At 62.9% G+C, this 16942-nt stretch overlaps 1 protein-coding gene across 15 annotated transcripts in view; it reads right to left on the bottom strand.

The window, feature by feature from the left end:
- ATP2B3 (ATPase plasma membrane Ca2+ transporting 3) overlaps window positions 1-16598 on the bottom strand; it is a 44164-nt gene extending 27566 nt beyond the window's left edge. For 6 of the 15 annotated variants that reach the window (XM_036840594.1, XM_036840595.1, XM_036840601.1 and 3 more), the window contains exons 1-12: window positions 16294-16598; window positions 12259-12456; window positions 11819-12076; window positions 11258-11383; window positions 11008-11133; window positions 7862-7903; window positions 6190-6354; window positions 5611-5825; window positions 4710-4952; window positions 4096-4337; window positions 1561-1795; window positions 1183-1233 (exon numbers count right to left, since the gene is read on the bottom strand). In XM_036840594.1, the coding sequence (XP_036696489.1) occupies window positions 1183-1233; window positions 1561-1795; window positions 4096-4337; window positions 4710-4952; window positions 5611-5825; window positions 6190-6354; window positions 7862-7903; window positions 11008-11133; window positions 11258-11383; window positions 11819-12076; window positions 12259-12456; window positions 16294-16501 (2109 nt within the window). In that variant the 5' untranslated portion in view covers window positions 16502-16598. The remainder of the gene's footprint in view (window positions 1-1182; window positions 1234-1560; window positions 1796-4095; window positions 4338-4709; window positions 4953-5610; window positions 5826-6189; window positions 6355-7861; window positions 7904-11007; window positions 11134-11257; window positions 11384-11818; window positions 12077-12258; window positions 12457-16293) is intronic. The other 9 variants (XM_036840597.1, XM_036840598.1, XM_036840604.1 and 6 more) reach the window with 3 other exon arrangements.
- Window positions 16599-16942: the final 344 nt, after the last annotated feature.

The raw sequence follows: 16942 nt of genomic DNA, 5'->3' as shown, positions 1-16942 counted from the left end.
GAATGGCTCTGTGCAGACGGGGAGGCCGTCGGGTCTATGCAAGGGCCACACGGCTTTAGGATTGGCTCGCCGTATGGACACAGCCTTCCTCCACGCCTCAGCTTCTCCGTGGTCCGGCGAAGGGAAAGGCCCAGTCCCTGCGTCCCTGGAGGTAGCCCCGCCGCCCTCAGTGGCATCCTGTGCCCCTGCTGTCCCAGGCAGCTCCTCTCCCCACCTGCCTTCTCCGGGCCCACTCCTCGGCTCGAAGTCTCCCCCCTTGCCTCTGCCACCACCCGCTGCCTCCTGGGGCCAACTCCGCGTGCCCCCTCTCTGCACACGATGGTCCCCATCTCCTTGGAAATCGGGGACACGCTGTCGCTGATGACCCCTGACTTCTGAATGGAGGGTCTGTGGTGCCTGACCCTGTGCATGAACGCCTGTCTCCCGAGGGAGAGCTGAGGGCAGCCCGTGCACACACGTGTTTTCAGGCTAATTGGCAGGATCAAGGTGCCCGTGCTTCTGACACGAGGTGGGCGCCACTGGAGAGGCCCTGGGAGAGAGAGGGTCCTTCCCTGCCTCACAACCTGCACCCTCCGTGCCTTGCGCACTCTCTCTGGGGCCTGGTGGCCTGAAGCTGCCGCCAGCACCCCGCTCCACGGCCAGCCTGGCAGGCTCCCTCCCTCGGAGGTCTCGCATCTTGAAGGACCAACACCATCTCCATTGCTCTTCCTCTCTGCACCCTGACCAACTTCTGCCCCGTTGCTCTGTTCCCTGTTCAGCGAAGCTCTGGGTGAAGTTGTCTCCACACGCTGGCTCCCCTGCTCAGCCACACGGTCCTCACGGTCTCCCCTCCCTGCCTGGCCCCTTCCTTGGAGTCTCCTTCGCAGGCTCCCCCCACCTCTGCTCGGCTGCACCCACGACCATCACTCATGAAAAGACGCTTCTGGGGAATGTCTCTCTGGCCAGGACCTAACCACGTGACATCTCCATGGGGATGTCCTGAACCTCACTCGGCCCCAACCAAACCCTCGACTGAGAACTGCCCTCCGCTCCCCCAGCCCCCCAAACACCATCTACCCAGTCCTTGGAACCAGAGCCCTGGGAGCTGTCCCCGGCTCCTCCCTCTCCCTCACCAACCCCTCTGGTCCATCAGTCCTGCGGGCGTTGGCAGCCGTCGAGGCTCTAACTGCCGCCCTCTCTTACCTGGCAGAGGCCAAGCAGGAGGGGGCCTTCCAGACGGCAGGACCGAGCCTCCTGAAGGGTGCAAGGGCAAGAGGACAAGGGTGGGGGTCCAGTGTGCCGGGGAAGGTCTGATCTGGGGCATGATGGCCATGCCCCTGGAGGACCCCGAGGCTCTGCCATCGCCCACCCTCCCCGGTTGGTCCAGCTCTGGCGGGCTGCCGTTTGTTCTGCCTAGAAAGTCTGGCAGGGAGTGGCGCGACGGCCAGGAGGGCAGGAGAAAGGGGCGGTTCCCTCCTTGCATTTATGTCCAAAGGCCTCACCACCGAGGCCAGATGCGAAGAAGGGCGGCCCCTCCACCCGTCCCGACAAGCCGGCAGCTCACAGAGGGGCTCTGGCTACCTCGGGCCGCACGGGATCCTCGATGCCCACAACGGCTATGCAGGTGAGGTCGCCCACGACCTCGTTCTCGTCGTCCCAGTCGGGCTCCTGGGCAGCGGAGAAGTCCCGGTAGGCGATGCAGATGGTGCGGAGCCCATCGCAGGCCATCGGCTCGATGACCTTCTTCACCATGTCGTCCCGGTCCCGGGGGCGAAAGCTGCGCGGTTCCCCATTGCTGTTTAAGATGTTGGTGCACCTGGGGCGGACGGAACAAGAGGAGCCAGCGCCGTGAGGCAGGGGAGCCAGGCCTCTGGCTGAGCCCTCCATGTGATGCAGTAGAGGGCTTCCCCAGAAGGGAGGCGCTGCGCGGCCTAACAGCGTACCCCCTCCGTGTTCTTCCCAGAACCTCAGAATGTGACCTTATTTGGAAAGAGGGTTGTCGCGAAGTTAAGATGAGGTCCCAGTGGAGGAGCTTGGGCCTTCAATCCAATGCCTGCTGTCCTTATAAAAAGAGAAGCGGACACCTCGAGACACAGACACAGGGACAAGGCTGTGTGACGATGGCGGCAGAGATTGGAGAGATGCAGGTACAAACCGAGGGAGGCCAAGGTGGCCAGCCGCCCCCGGCAGCTGGGACAGACAAGGGAGGACCCTCCCTTGGAGGCCTTGGGGGGAGGGCGACCCCACCCACGCCTTGATTGAGGACTTCTGGCCTCCAGCACTGGGAGAAAATAGATCTTTGTTGTTCTAAGCCACCAGGATGATGGTACTTTGTTTCCACAGCTCCGCACAGACTCGATGGGAGTTGGGGGGCTGTCACTCTTGCCCCGTTGCGCTTTAGGGAGAGAGGTGGGACATCAGCAAAAACCGAATCCCACAGAGCAGGGCCACGACAAGGCAGCGACCACAGAAGGGCTGGGATGGGGAGGGCTGGCAGGATTCAGGTGCAGAAAAGGAAGGAGCAAAGGAAACACGGGCCCCAGAGGCCGGCATGGCAGACGGACAAATGGGGGCCCCGAGCAGACTAGTGAGGAAGGAAAGAAGCCGGCTGTGGAGGCCAGGGGAGGGGCCCAGAGGTCCTGCTCGGGACTCTGTCCTGAAGGCCCCAGAAAGCCGGGGGTGAGCACTGAGGCACAGTCAGGCCAAGTCTTAGGAGGGTGCGTGGGCGCTGCAGAGGCCAAGGCCAAGGGGAGGTGTGAACGCCGAGCGGGTGCGGGGCATGGTGCACTTGGAGGCAGAGCTGTGTGCCGCCCACCTCAGTTTCCCTAACAGCTCTGTTGAGATACAATTCACACAGCACACGACTCACCCGCTTAAAATGTCCCGTGCAATGGCTTTTAGTATATTCACAGTCGTGCTACCATCACCACAGTCAACCTGAGAACATTTTCACCACCTCTAAAAGGAACCCCGCACAAGCGACAAGAGAGAAAGAGATAAACTGGACTTCACAATTGAAAGACATTTGCGCATCCAAGGACAAATCAAGACAGTGAGCAAAAATCTATCAAGGGAGTGAAAAGATGGCAGCCCACAGAATGGGAGAAAATACTTCAAAATCAGATATGTGTTAAGAATCTAATATTCAGAACATATAGAAATTCTTACAGCTCAACGATCAAATGACAAAGAATTCACATCCAAGATGGGCAAGGGCTGGAATAGATATTCCTCCAGAGAAGACAAACAAATGGCCAATAAGCACATGAAAAGGTGCCAATATCACTAGTCATCAGCAAAATGCAGATCAAAACCACCATGAGATCCCGATGGCTATTACAACAACAACAACAACAATAATAATAATCAGGTAATAACACGTTGGTGAGGATGAGAAGCTGGAACCCTCATGCACTGCTAATGGGGAAGTAAAGTGGGGCAGCCCCTGTGGAAAACAGTTTGGCGTTTTGTCAAAAAAGGAAACGTGGAATTACCATATGACCTGGAGATTTCACTCCCAGGAATATACTCATGAGAACTGAAAACACACGTTCAAGCAGAAACTCGTACATGACCATTCAAAGCAGCATGATTCACAGTAGCCAAAGGTGGAAACAACCCAAGTGTCTGTCGATGGATGACTGGATAAGCAGATGTGGTCTACCGCAGCAATGGAGTATTATTCAGCCGTAAAAAGGAATGAAGCACTGATATGGGCTACAACTTGGATGAACCTTAAAAACCTTAGGCTCAGTGAAAGAAGCCAGGTGCAAAAGGCCACATACTATATGATTCCATTTATATGAAATGTCCAGAATAGGTAAATCCGCAGGGACAGAAAGCAGATTAGTGGCTGCCAGGAGCTAGGGGGAGGGGGATGGGAGTGCCTGTGCAATGGGCACAGGGTTTCCTTTGGGGTGATGAGCTTGTTCTGGGATTGGGCGGTGGTGATGGCGCACAACCGTGCGAATGCACTTAATGCCACTCAGCTGTCCACTTTAAAGCAATTAAAAGGGCCAATTTTATGCTATGTCTGCTTTACCGCAATAATACAACCAGAAACGCCGTACGCTTTAGCTAGCCCCAGCCCCAGGCTGGGTCCTGCTGCCCACTCACTTTTTCAGCAGGATCTCCGAGGCGCCCTTGCTGAAGAGGCGGAAGCCGCCGTCGGGCGTGCATATGACTGTGCTCATGGACTTGCGGACCGAGTTGAAGGTGTACACTTTGTAAAGCTTATCTTCCGGAATCTGCTCCCGCACGGGCTGGAAGTCCCGCTTCAGGTCCAGGACGAAGCCCAACAGAGCGCACTCCGTCTTGTTGCCCACTTGGCGCGGGAGGGCGCCTTCCTTCTCTGGAGGCTGCGAGGTGAGGAGAGCCAGCATGGCCCTGGAGGCCCAAGGCCACCCTCCTTACTGTCCCTGGGCCCCAGCCCAGTCTCGGCCGCCACGTCTTTCAGGTGTGGCGCAGGGAGCCAAGGAGGGCCTCCAGTACGGACTAGATGGGCAGGTTTTCCACGATTCACTGGGCCGGGAAGGGCTTCCAGAACCTGCAGACCCCGCCCAGTGTCCGGGGACGAGGAGGGAGACCAGCACCCTAGAAATGATTGTGGCTCGGCTCAAAAGTCCTTAAGAGAGCCTGGCAAGCCCCTGGTGACAGCCCATGCCACAGCCGGGCCGGGCTCCCTCCCCTCATCCTACCCCCGCCTTGGCCTGCCCCTGCTCCCAGCTCACTAGTATTTTGGTGGTGTAGGCACTGTTGATGGAGATGGCGTGGACCAGGAGGTCGAGGATCTTGGGGGTCAGGACGCTGGGGGCCGGAACCTCTTTGTAGTGGGTGTCCCCGAGGTAGGACTGCACCACGGTCATGCGGTTGGTGGTGAGCGTGCCCGTCTTGTCCGAGCAGATGGCCGTGGCATTGCCCATGGTCTCACAGGCGTCCAGGTGGCGGACCAGGTTGTTGTCCCTCATCATTTTCTGTAAAGGGCACAGATGGAGGCTTGGGTAGCCAGCTGTCCTCGCGGGGTGGGGGAGCAGGAGGTAATCAGCACAACGGCATGTATGATTCTGCTCCGCCCACCAGCTTTCCTCGAGGCACTAACAGCCCGGGACCTGGGGCAGCAGGTGCACAGCTCAGATGGCGGTGGGGTGGTGGTCAAACCGAGGCAGCGGGCCTGTGAGACGTAAGGACTCTCATCAGACAGGCCGAGCAGTTGACTCTGGGTGGCCACTCTCCCTGGAGCTCAGCTGGAGCCTCCCTGCTGCCCAGAGCCCCCTCTCGGGTCACTGGCAGGCCCTGTGGCTCCCCTGCCCACCCTGATCTCTGCCCTGCCCACTGTCTCCCAGTGTTCCCCCTTTCCCCCTGCCCCCACCTCAACTCCCTGGCCCCTCGGCGACCCTGCCCACATCCTGCAGATGCTAGCTCGTCACACCCCCCTGCCCAGGAAGCCAGGTGCGCAAGGATGTGCAAGTCCAGCTCTGCGCCCCTGCTCGGCCTCCCATTCTTCGCCTGAGCAATCCCAAACTTCATCCAGTCCTTGCTTCGTCCAAGTTGCTTAATGGCTTTGCACCCCAAGTTCTGGGTCTGCACCCTGGTATCACGGAATTCTTATTCCTGTTGTGTTTATTTTATTACCTTGACAGAGTAAGCTAAGGAGATGGTGACAGCAAGAGGCAGGCCCTCTGGGACAGCCACAACCAGCACGGTGACACCGATGATGAAGAACTTGACGAAGTACTGCACGTAGACGGGTGTGCACTCTGCCAGCCACGCCCGGCCCTCCACCACGAAGGCCTCGATCACAAAGTACAGGACCAGGATGATGACGGTGATGGCGGACATCACCAGCCCTGCCCAGCCGCGTCAGAGGCCACAGAGGGTGGAGGCAGGAAGGGTGGCCGGCAGTGGTGAGGGAGGGAGAGAGCAAGAAGGAAGAGGTAAGGGACGCTGCAGCCACATTCCCTTGACCCCGAGTCGGGGGAGGTGCTCCTTGTCCCCGGCCTTACGGAGTTTTGCAGTCCACGCTCGCCAGAGGGGGCGGAACCAGGCCCTGAAGGCCATCACCTGCTCCTAGCCCGTGCCCTTGCTGCCTGGCCCACACCCCATGTCACATCCCTTTCCCACTTGTTCTCCTTGGTCCGGCCTCGAGTCCAGGAGCCCAGTGTCCCCCCTGCCCGTCGGTGGCCCCTGGGCCACCCCCTCGGCTGCCCCCACCTGCTTTCCCGATCTGCACAGCCAGTTTGGTGAGCTTTCCCTGAAGGACCGACTTCTCCTTCTTGGGCACGTTGGCTTTCTTCTTTTCCCGCTCCTCCATCTCCCCCCCTTCTGCACTCTTCAGGGGCTGCATTTCCATGGCAACCGCCCCATCCTGCTTCTTAGCTGCACAAAGAAGAAACCCGCAGCCAAGGTTAGGGGCTGGCGGCTGGGGTGACGGCTACAAGGGGCTTTCACGGAGAAAGATATGCCACACCATCCGAGAGGAAACAGGGGGCTCTGTCTTCTCCCTCCTCTCTCATCAGCCCAGGCCCTCCTGAGGTGGGCAAGTGGCTCCAGCGCTGTCCTGGGCAGGACAGAGATGCTTCTCTTGGGGCCTCGCAGGGGAAGGGAGGACAGACACAAGCACTGGTAACTTGGGCACAGACAGCGTGGCCAGTCCTGCAATGCCCCAAATCTCAATACCTGAAAGCAGAGGCCTGGGGCCCACGGAATGTTCCAGAACCCAGAGCTGACTCTTGCCCACTGCTGTCTTAGCCACGTTCCCACTCCCCTCAGGGAGGCCCAGGAATCCCCGCACCCTCCTCCCCCGCTCCCCGCTCAGGCTGTCTCTCCTGCCAGCCCTCAGGTGGACACCCCTCCGGGGGACGCCTCGACTTCCGTCGGGGCCCCAGCTCAGCACGTGCGCAGGCCTCAGCCTGCTCCCCAGCTGCCGGCGGGCAAGCCTTGCGCCTTTCTCTCGCATGGGGCCTTCGCTCCTCTCCCCTAGATGCCTCTCCGCCTCCTCTCTGGAACCGGCAGCCCTCTCACAGCCCCCTTGGTGGACCCTAATGTGGTGGTGGTGCGTCCCCTGCCCCACGCCCGCCTCTGGCCCGTCCACCACCTCACACACTGCCCTGTGTAATCTTATCCATCTCCCACTGGAGGGGGCACCCAACCCTGCCACTCGTCCTTGTCCCCACCGTGCAGTGTCAGCCACTCCCTCTTTCTCTGTCTCCCCACCCATCCCTTCTCCCCTTGGCTGCCTGAGACCACTCACCAGTGGCCTCTTCTTTCCACGGCCTCGGGCCACAGCCTCAGCGACTCTCAAGGTCCCACCCCGCTGGGCCTCTACCCCACTGACTGCCACTCCCTGTCCCTGCCCGGGGCCCTGGCCATTGGACTGTCCTCCTGTCCCAAATGCCACCCCAACCCCAGCCGGCCTCTGAACTCCAGTCGTTTGCCTGCGTTCCTGGGTCCCACACTGCACTTGAGTATTGCCCCTGGGTTCACGTCTGTGGATTGTGACCTTCCCGAGGGCCAGGACCATACTTTATGCATCTTTGGATTCCCAGCACCTACAGCCCTTCACCCTGGCTACAGAGCATTGGCACCCACCAGGCATTCTGGCTGAAAGGGGAGCAGGCGTCCAAGGCTCAGCAGAAAGGCAGCTGAACCAGGAAACCCACAGGCCCGAGTAAGTCTCGGGTGAGTCACCCCTCTGGAGCCTCAGTTTCCTCACCAGGATGCTGGCTCACGGGCCATATTTGCGCACTTCCGGCGGGGTCTGCAGAGCAGCCGCCCCGCCCCACTCACCTGGCCTCCAGGTGCTGCTCCTGCAACCGAGGCGGGCGGCCCCCCCACCCCGCGCCGCACCCTCTGCCACCCATGCTGAGCGCAGGGCGCGCGTTACCTTTGGTCTGGCTACTCTCCATCGCCCCATCCTGCTGCTTGCCTACAACGGGAGAGGGACGACAGACACGGAGGCTTGAGAACGCCCACGTGGCCTTGGCACACACACGCGCACACGGGACAGCGGGGCACAGACAGTGCAGCCAGTGAGGGCGGTGAGAGGGGCCGGGCGGGGGAAGAGGGTCTGCTCTCCAGCCCTCCAGAGACCCCGCAGGCCAGCCCTGGACAGACCCTGGCTCACGAACGGTCGGCAGCGGGAGGTTTCTAGAAGGGCCGCCACCACGGGTAACGAGAGCTGCCAGGTGTTGGGTCCCAGCTCTGCTGCCTCAAACAGGGCCCCCCAGTCGGGATGGGTGTTCCCCCCAGAACCAGTGCGAGGGGGTGCCTAGATGGTTCCTAAGCCCTGGCGGCCTAGAGATCAGCCTTCTGGGCAGCGCGGCCAGCAGTCAAGTCTGCGTGCGCTTTAGAGGATAAGGGAGCGAGCCGAGGAATCCGCTAGCCTCAGGGCACCCACAGCGCTGAAGGGAGCGACAGGGGCATCGGAGGGGCTGGGCCCCAGGCGGAGCTGTGCGGGGACTCCTTCACAGATGTGCTCTGCCCCCGCACAGCCCACAGCTGGGTGCTAGGGACGGGGGCAGGTAAGCGGCGCTGGCTGTGCCGCTGGTTTCTGAGGCCGGGAAGGACTGCAACTCTGGGAGCGCCCAGGAGAGGCGGCAGGTGAGGGGCTCTGAGCTGGGGGTCGGGCTCCGCACCCCAGCTCCTCCTGCCTCACCTGCCCCAGGGCAGCAGCCGGAAGAGCTCTCTGCAGGCCACACACACGCTGCCCTGGATCCAGAGGTGGCCGGCCTGGGACAGGAGGGGCTACTGGGCTGGCTTGTCAGCCGCCACCCAACAGCTCATGTCACTGGGGACCCAAGGACACAGACCGGAGCCCAGGTGGCTCCCAGGCAGCGGGGTCTGCTCTGGGGGTCCCAGGGAGGAGGGAGAGGTCCCCTCCCAGCCCCAGTGGGGTGTCAGTTGGGCCTGTGGGGCATTCCGAGGTGAAGGAGACTTCTGGGGCGGGGCAGGGGAGACACCTGTAGACACACGGTGGGTGACAATACAGCTCAATGAGGGGGTGTCGCCCTGGGGCCGTGGGCACCTTCTGGAGGAGGGAGGGAAGTTTGAGATGAGCACGGTGGGAAGATGAGGGCTGGGCCTGGCCTGAAAAGGGGCAGGAGCCGAGGGAGGGGAAGACGAGGGGAAAGAGGTCAGCCCAAAGAAGAGAAGGGCGACAAGGAGTCAAGGCCAGAAGGCAAGGAACAGGTGGGCGACAGCGGTGCCCCTGATGGACGGATGGAGAGGTGGCGGGGGGGTTGAGGGGGGATGCTGAGGGCGAGGTGCCACCTTCCAGTCTCTGCAGTGGCCAGGGCCTTGGGCGGAGACGTGGGGGAGGTGAGGGGTCGTAGGTGCCGCCGCCCCCTCCCCGGAGCCTGGCCAGCTCTGCTTCCCCTGCAGGGCCCCCTCGGGTTCCCCTCCTCCAGGGAGCCAGCTGCTGCAGGTGTCTCCTCTGACTCTTAAGTGGCACAGCAAGCGGGGGAGAGGAACCGGGGCTGGGGGAGACCCAGGGGGGGTTCTGGAGGGGTCTTGTCAAGGTCGAAGAGAAGGGGCCTAGGACCGAGTCCTGAAGGACGGTGACATTTAAGGGACCTAGCGGGAGGGGAAGAGCCTGGGAAGGAATGTGGGGGAGGCGTCCTGCCAAGCAGCCACCAAGGATCCAGTCCAGCCCAGATGAGGCCCGGGGCCTGCCTACCCACCCACTTGCCCTCCTGTGGGCCCCAGGGTGCTGACTGTGGCGAGACACCGGGCTGAGCCCTGCAGGGAGGGGCGCCTGGTGTGGCCAAGGTGGCCGAAGGTCCGCCGGTGCCCGCTGGCTGTGAGGGGGGGGGCCTGGTGGCCCAGGAGCAGGGAGGAGCCCAGGAAGGGAAGCCAGGCCCCGGCTGCCAGGAGACGGCGCCCGTGGAGCTTCTAGGCAGCAGCGGCTCATCCACTTCCTCCCTCAGGTGCCCAGGTCTGGGGACACTAGTGCGTCTTTCCTTACGCTGACCTGTCCCCACGTTACTGGGCTGGGCAGACCGATCCCGCCTGCACTCCAGGCCCAGCAGCCTTGACTGGGTGAGGTGGTGCTGGTGACCCGCACGCCCTGTCCCCAGGGCCCTGGCTGCAGGCTTCTGGCACACGGTCTCCCCTTACTCATGTGTGTCTTTGTACTTCTAGTGGGCCCAGGTGGCTTCACTCAGAAGTGGGGTGCACATCTAGAAAATGTCATTCCTTACCTGGTTTGATGGCAGGAGTGGCCTGAGGGGAGACCCAGGTCAGAGCAAGGTGAGTTGTGAGCAGAGGCAGGCCTGAGTCGTGGAAGGGACCGGGGTCCTGACTCGGATGGGGCGGGGGGGGGGGCGATGCTGGGGGAGCTCCAGAGCTTTGTAAGCCCTGTTCTGAGGAGCGGAGGGGGCACCAGCCATGCCTGGGGCTCGGGACGCTGGCAAGAGGAGGCAGCTGGGTAGCCATGTGCCAGGGAGGCCAGGGTGAATACAGAGCTGGGCTCTCAGAAGACATCTGTCCCTCGACACTGCTTTCCCGTAGGGTGAGGGCCCTGGCCCCATCTCAGCTTCCTCTGGCCCTGGGTGTCCTTTGGGGTGTCTAGTCCTTTCTGCTTGGGAGCCCTCCACCCTTGGCTGTGTGGCCTGTGTTTCGCTAGCTGCCACGTCGGCCTGGGGCCCTCAGTGCCCCACCATGTGGGCTGAACATCTGGGGACACCTGTCCCTCCAGCCCCATTCCTACCCAGGCAGGGCACTGCCCCAACCCTGGCACACACGCCGCCAAAGCCTTAGGGGAAGAGCCATCTGAGGGAAACGGCCTCACACAAAACTGGGGGGCCCCCAACCTGCTGGCTCTGGGGCAAAGACCCCGGAAGGGGGGTCTCCAAAAGGAACCAGGAGACAGGGTATGGCCTCCCACCCCCTGAGGGCCGGTTCTCCCCAGTGCCAGAGCCAGGGACTGGGCCAGCAAGGGGCCGTCACCAGGCAGGCGCGGAAGAGAGCGCGGCTACACACGAGGGCCAGCGGCCTGGCGGCGCTGGGAACTGCAGGGTGCTGTTCCCTTACCTTTCTTATCCTTCTTCTCTTCCTCCTCTCCACCAGCCCCAAGCAAGGTAAAGATGATGCCTGTCTGGGAGTTCACACCAACGGCTGTCACCACCATTCTTCCAGAACCTTCCATGACGTGAGTGCCTGGCACAGCAACACACGGAGACTGAGACAGAGATCTGCACCGCTGGGTGGGAGGCATGCCCAGCACCTACAGGTTTTGTCCTGGGCGTTCCAGGAGCAGGGACTCCGCTCCTGCTGGGCTCACCTGACAGCAGCATGGGGTCTTTGTCTGCCGACTTGCGCACGTGGTCCGACTCGCCCGTCAGGGAGCTCTCGTCAATCTTGAGGTCATTGCCCTGGATGAGCACGCCATCGGCGGGCAGCAGGTCTCCTAAGGCCGGCCAGGTGGCCAGAACCACAGACCATGCGTCCAGGAGGCCTTCCTCCATGCCGCCTCCCATCTCCCCCAGAGGAGGTCCTGTTGGGCGTGCGGCCCTCTTCCTTTGGTCTCCTGCTTTCTGGGGGTACCCACCCACTCCTAGCCCTGTCATCCATCTTCCAGGAAAGGGGGCCCACAGGAGCGCCCTGCCGTGCAGGGGAGGCCCTCGACAGGCTGTGGGGACAGCCTGCTCCGGGGGCGCTGAAGCCGCTGACACTCCCGTCTTCGCCGGGCCTCCTGCCCGAGCTCCCCGCCTCCAGCCTCCCACCCCGCGTGCTCCCCGGGGAAGGCCTGCACTGGGGGTGCAGGCGCGCCCCTCCGCTCCACCCTGACCCTGAAACGGGAGCTGAGCTCCTTCACAGCATGGGTGGCGATGGGCGCGCTCACCATACTTGACCTGGGCGATGTCCCCTACCACCAGCGCAGCCACAGGGACCTGGAGGAGCTGCCCGTTCCGGATGACGGTGAACTTCTGCTCCTGTTCGATGCGGCTCTGCAGGCCCCGGAACTGCTTCTCCTTGCTCCAATCGTTGAAGGCCGTGACCAAGACCACGCAGATGACAGACAGCAGGATGGCGGCCCCCTCAATCCAGCCCGCCTCGGCCTCCCCTTCGTCTTCTGCCCCAGCCGACACATTCCCACACGCTGTGCCCGAGGACAGAAGGGGAGGGCAGAGGAGGCAGAGAAGTCCCTCCACCAGCTCCTTCCTCCCTCCGTCATCTCAGCTTCTATCCCTCCCCTCCTGCCAGCACCTCTGCGCTGCCACCCGCGTCCCGCCCCCGTCTACCAGGTCCTCCTTCACCGCCCTTCCCAGCCCTGCCCCTCACCTTCGCTCTCCTCTCCGGGTGGCGCATAGAATGAGAGGCCCAGGGATACGATGGCGGCCACCTCCAGGATGATGAGGGTCACATCCTGCAGGGCCTCCCATACCAGCTGTAGGAAGGTCTTGGGCTGCTTGGGAGGGATGAAGTTCTGCCCGTAGATCTGCCTGCGCTTCTCCAAGTCATTTGTGTTGTCGGCCAGGCCTGCGCGGTGCGGGGACGCGGAGCAGAGGCACAGAAGGGGAGGATGGGAAAGGCCAGCCCTGCATCCCCCTGCCCCTTTCCCCGTGCCTGTCTTTCCCTCTAGACTGAAAGCTCCCAGAAGGCGGGAACTGCACTGGCCTGGCACCTGGAGTCCTTCTGCAAACCCTGGGGGCACGTAGGCGGGAGCGCGTGCAGCCTCTCCAGCTGCCTGGAGGGCACAGGTGCGCCACCACGACCACGCGATAACTCGGAGCCCGAGCACAGGGAAGGGAGGGTGGCCAGTTTACGCAGCGGCTCAGAATCAACACCCACAAAGGGGCCCGCACCAGCTTTTGGAAGCTGGGCCCTGACTTCTCATTCTTGGGACGACCCACTTCCCACCCAGGCCTGCACCAAGGCCGCTGGGTCTCTGCTTCTAGAGCATGAGTCTCCTCAGGCCCATTCCTGAAGGTACCGAAAGCTTCCATGTGGGACTGGTATCCAGGCCACTGCCTCTGAAGGCCAGGCGTCCACTTGGCCATCTTCCCCAGAGGCAGGCAGATGGGATGACACAGTCCCTTGGCCCCGACCTCAGCCCTTGGGATTCTGCTTCCTTCCAGGCCCATCCACGGCCCCCCCCCCCCCCACCCCCCAAGCCTTTCTGGCTTCTCTGCCCCCAAGTGCCCGGTCCCACACTGACGCCTCGTGGACAGTGGCTTGCAGTTCCCAGACCTGAGTAGCTGCAACTCCCCAGGCCTCCAGTGGGGAGGGGCGGGGCAGGGGGTGGGCAACCAGAAGGGCCTGGGTGCCAGCCCTTGGGGTGCCCCCTGATGGCTTGGAAAGCCACACAAGACCCGGTCCCAGATGAGTTGAGAACAAGAAAGTGCTGAGTGTGGTGCAGAGGGGTTGGAAGGAAGGAGGGTGGGTGTGTGCTGGACAGGGAAAGGTGGCTTCTGGGGAGGGGGAGGGGGAGGGGGGGAAGGGGGGGCCCCTCGGGGTGGAAGGACTGACAAGAGCAAAAGCCCCCAGACGCACCGCCTTGGCACGTCTCCCGAGCTAGGCCATGACCGCACACTGTCCGCCCCACCCAGCAGGAGCCACAGCTGTCTCTGCCCTTCTCCCCCGGCCTCACTGTGCCTGGGCCCGGCCACGGCTCAAGTTTCTGGAGGCTGTGGCCTCCCAGTTGGGCGTCTGGGAGAAGCTCAGGACCTCAGCTCCTAAGGGCTGGGGACCCAGCTGAGGGCCCATGTCCCACTCCCTTGACCTACAGGAGATGTGAAAAGTGGGGTTATTACTAGGAAGGTCCTCGAACCCTGAATCTCCCAGACACCCAGGGTCTCCACTACCCCCACCCTGGGAAAGGGCACTGATCTGGAGGCCCCGAGGACGACAGAGGCCCCCGCACCCTCTGGAGAGCCCATGGGTCCTCGTCACGCCTCAGGAATCTGCATCCTGCCTGCCCTGCCCCCTATGCCCAGCTGGTCCCCACAGGAAGCTGGGCCCTCAGGGCCCCTTCCCCAGGAGCTCCCTCCCTCCCTCCTTCCCTCAGCCTGTCCCTTGGCCTTGGTTTGCCCTTGGTGCAGCAGCAGTGCTTCTCTCTCCCTTGCTCTAGACCAGCCCGAGGCCTTGGCCTTCCTGTGGGTTCAGGGGTCCGGAGAGCTGCTGTTGCCGAAGCGCTTGCTGGGGTGACTGAAGGCAGCTGCAGCCCCTCTGGTTCTGAGCATGCACTGGTCCAGCAGGGCCCCTGAGGTGGCCCAGGTCCTGGGTGCGGGGGCAGTGGCCGGCAGTTGGCATGGACTCAGATGGGCAACCTGCCCAGAGCAGAGGCCAGATGCCATCAGAATTGGATTAGGACCACATGGGGCAGCTCTCGGCTAATCTGCCCTCTCCTTTCCATGAGTGCCAGTGGAGGCCAAACAGGGGAAGGGCCGGGGCCCAGGTCTCCCCAGCTCGGCCTAAGACCCAGGCTCCCTGGCTTCTGGAATCCTCTTGGATAGGTAAAAAGGCGGAGCCCATTGATGTGCTTGTTGCCAGGAGACCAAGTCCCCTCCTCCAGTAGAGCACGCACCGCCATGGCCTCCTCACCCTCCCCAAAGCACCAGTTTGCTGGCAGCCCAGAGTCTGCCCGCCTTGCCAGGGGGTGTGCATGGGGCCTGGGGCTCAGCTAAGTCGCCCCTCCTGCCAGCTCAGGTCACTGTGTCTGAGCAGGAGCGGGAACGTCCAGGTGAGAACTCCGGGGCCTTGAGGGCTCCCACGGTCGGAGATGGGAGGGTGGTCCTCGAACCGCTCATTCTTCGGGATGCAGACCAGGCCAGGCTGGGGTCCCTCTGTTGGGGCCACCCACCTGGGCACCCGCCCTTCTTTACGCCCGCCCCTCCACAGGCACCGGGCGAGCGCCAGAGCCTCTGTGGCAGAATCGGGCACGTTCCCAGGGGCCTTGACATTTTAAATATTTAACAAGGCCTGACAGGCAGAGGAAAGAGCTGCCAGCTGAAGCCCATCTGCTTCCTTTTATCTGGGAGAGGCCAGAGCCCTTGTGGCTAAATGGCCCTCTACCCCGGCCTCCCCCACCCGGCCCCAAGTCCGGGGGCTGGGGGAGGGGATGGGCAAGGAGGAGAGCAGGAGAGAGCTCCTCTGGCCCTGAACCAAGCCATCTGCCCCGATCACACACCCACACCAGGCTGGGTCCCTTTAGAGCACAAAGCAGGAGAGACCCGGGCGGCCCCTCAGAGCTCCTGACCTGGCCGTGTGGGTGCCCCCTCACCCAGCCTCAGGCCCACCTCCTCTGCAGGGGGGGTGGGGGCAGGAGGCATCTCCACTCCCTGTTCCAGCCCAGGTGTCACCTGCACACAGATGGAGCCAGGGAGCAGGAGACAAGGGTGACGGCCAGGGCCCTGGGTGGACAAAGGTGTGATAGCCGAAACAGGAGCTGATGCGATCAACCGGCACTGGCCGGGAACAGGCCTGGCACCAGCAGCCCTGCCGGGGAAGCGGCAGCTGGGCCAGAAATGCTCCGGCCTCTAGAAACTGGGGCCAAGCCTGGCTCCTGGGGATCCTGGCCTCCCAGCAGACCCAGCGGGCAGGACTGGGGACGGCTGGTGCAGGGCAGGGTAGGGCAGACGTCTGCTCTGGAGCAGGGGAAAAGGGCCACAGGGCAGAGGGGGGGACCAAGGTGGCAATCAGGCCTCCACCCCTAGAACCTTCTAGAGGACACACCCCAGGCTCCCTAGAGGCTCCCTGCAGCAGATCTCAGAGATATACCGTCTCAGATTTGGACCTCTTCAGGACAGCCTGCGCTGCTGTCTCCTCCACTCAGCACTCTACCCGGCCCCCACCCCAAGCCCCTCCCCAGAGGACCGAACCCTACGCCTTTTCTCCTCTTCCTGCCCCCCTGACTGCACAGAGGGCCGAGCGTATGGGGAACCGGGGGCACTCGGTCAGGGGCTGCCCCGCTCGTCTCTCGGAAGAGCTGCTGGGGTTTCAGTTTGGGGCCCATCCCGCCAGCACGTGCGATTCCGTGCCCGCTTCTCCCTTCCTCTTCTCTGTCGTTCCGTTTCTATTTAATCCAAAGAAGGGATGCAAGTGGGAACTGCTGATTACGGAGGCACAGGTGCAGGGGGTCAGGTTGCCCCACACGGAGCATGTCCCACTCAGGGGGAAACGGGAGTGCACAGGCACGATCATGGTCACGGTCGTGGTCAGGAGTGCCTCTGGGAAGCTGCTGCAAGCGCACCCAGCCCTTGACGGGGCCTGCCCCCGGGGCTAGGAAACGTCTGCAGGGAGGAGTGAGGGGCGGTGCAGGGCCCTGCATCCCCGGCGCACACGCCGCCCGTGCCAGGGCTCTGCTGGCAGACTTACCCTCCGTGGGTGAGGTCTTCAGCCTCCTGCAGAGCCCGCCCACATCCCCGTAGGTTTCCTGGACTTTCTGCAGCGCCTCGGCCCCTCGGAGCTCCATGAGGGAGCGCAGCTCAGCCAGCGTGCACCCAAAGCCCCCTGCATGGGGGGCCTCCCACTGCTGCTGGGGTTTGGGGTGGAACTCGATGGAACTGTTGGCCACGTCCCCCATCCTGCCTGGGGCGCGGGAGGGGAGGGTGTCCTCCAAGGTCCCAGCGCCTGGGTGAGGTGCGGCGAGGCGGCGGCAGAGGGAAGTGGCCGCGCACAGACACCTGGGGAGAAGGAGGTGAGAAGCCCGGGGGCACGGTTGAGACAAAACCAAGGTCCACTCTCCTGGAACGTTCTCTGCAAATCTGCACTCGGTCTGAGCCATGACTCACTGAGTGCAGAATTCCCCTCCCAGGCCGGGCCAGTGGCCCTCATGCCAGCTCACCCCTCCCCGTCCTGCCACCGTAAGCCTGCCGCGTGGGGAAGCAGGCAGCGTCAGAAGCTCCTGGTGGGGACCTGCCGCCGCCAGCACTAGCCAGCCTGGGACGCGGAGGCTCTCACTGCCCCCCAGTGCATCTGGGAACCCACACCGAAGCAGGGGCGACATGTCAGGATCAAATAGTGG

The sequence above is a fragment of the Balaenoptera musculus genome, chromosome X (assembly GCF_009873245.2).
Source record: "Balaenoptera musculus isolate JJ_BM4_2016_0621 chromosome X, mBalMus1.pri.v3, whole genome shotgun sequence".
NCBI lineage: Eukaryota > Metazoa > Chordata > Mammalia > Artiodactyla > Balaenopteridae > Balaenoptera > Balaenoptera musculus.
This window is presented reverse-complemented; position numbering and strand designations above follow the sequence as displayed.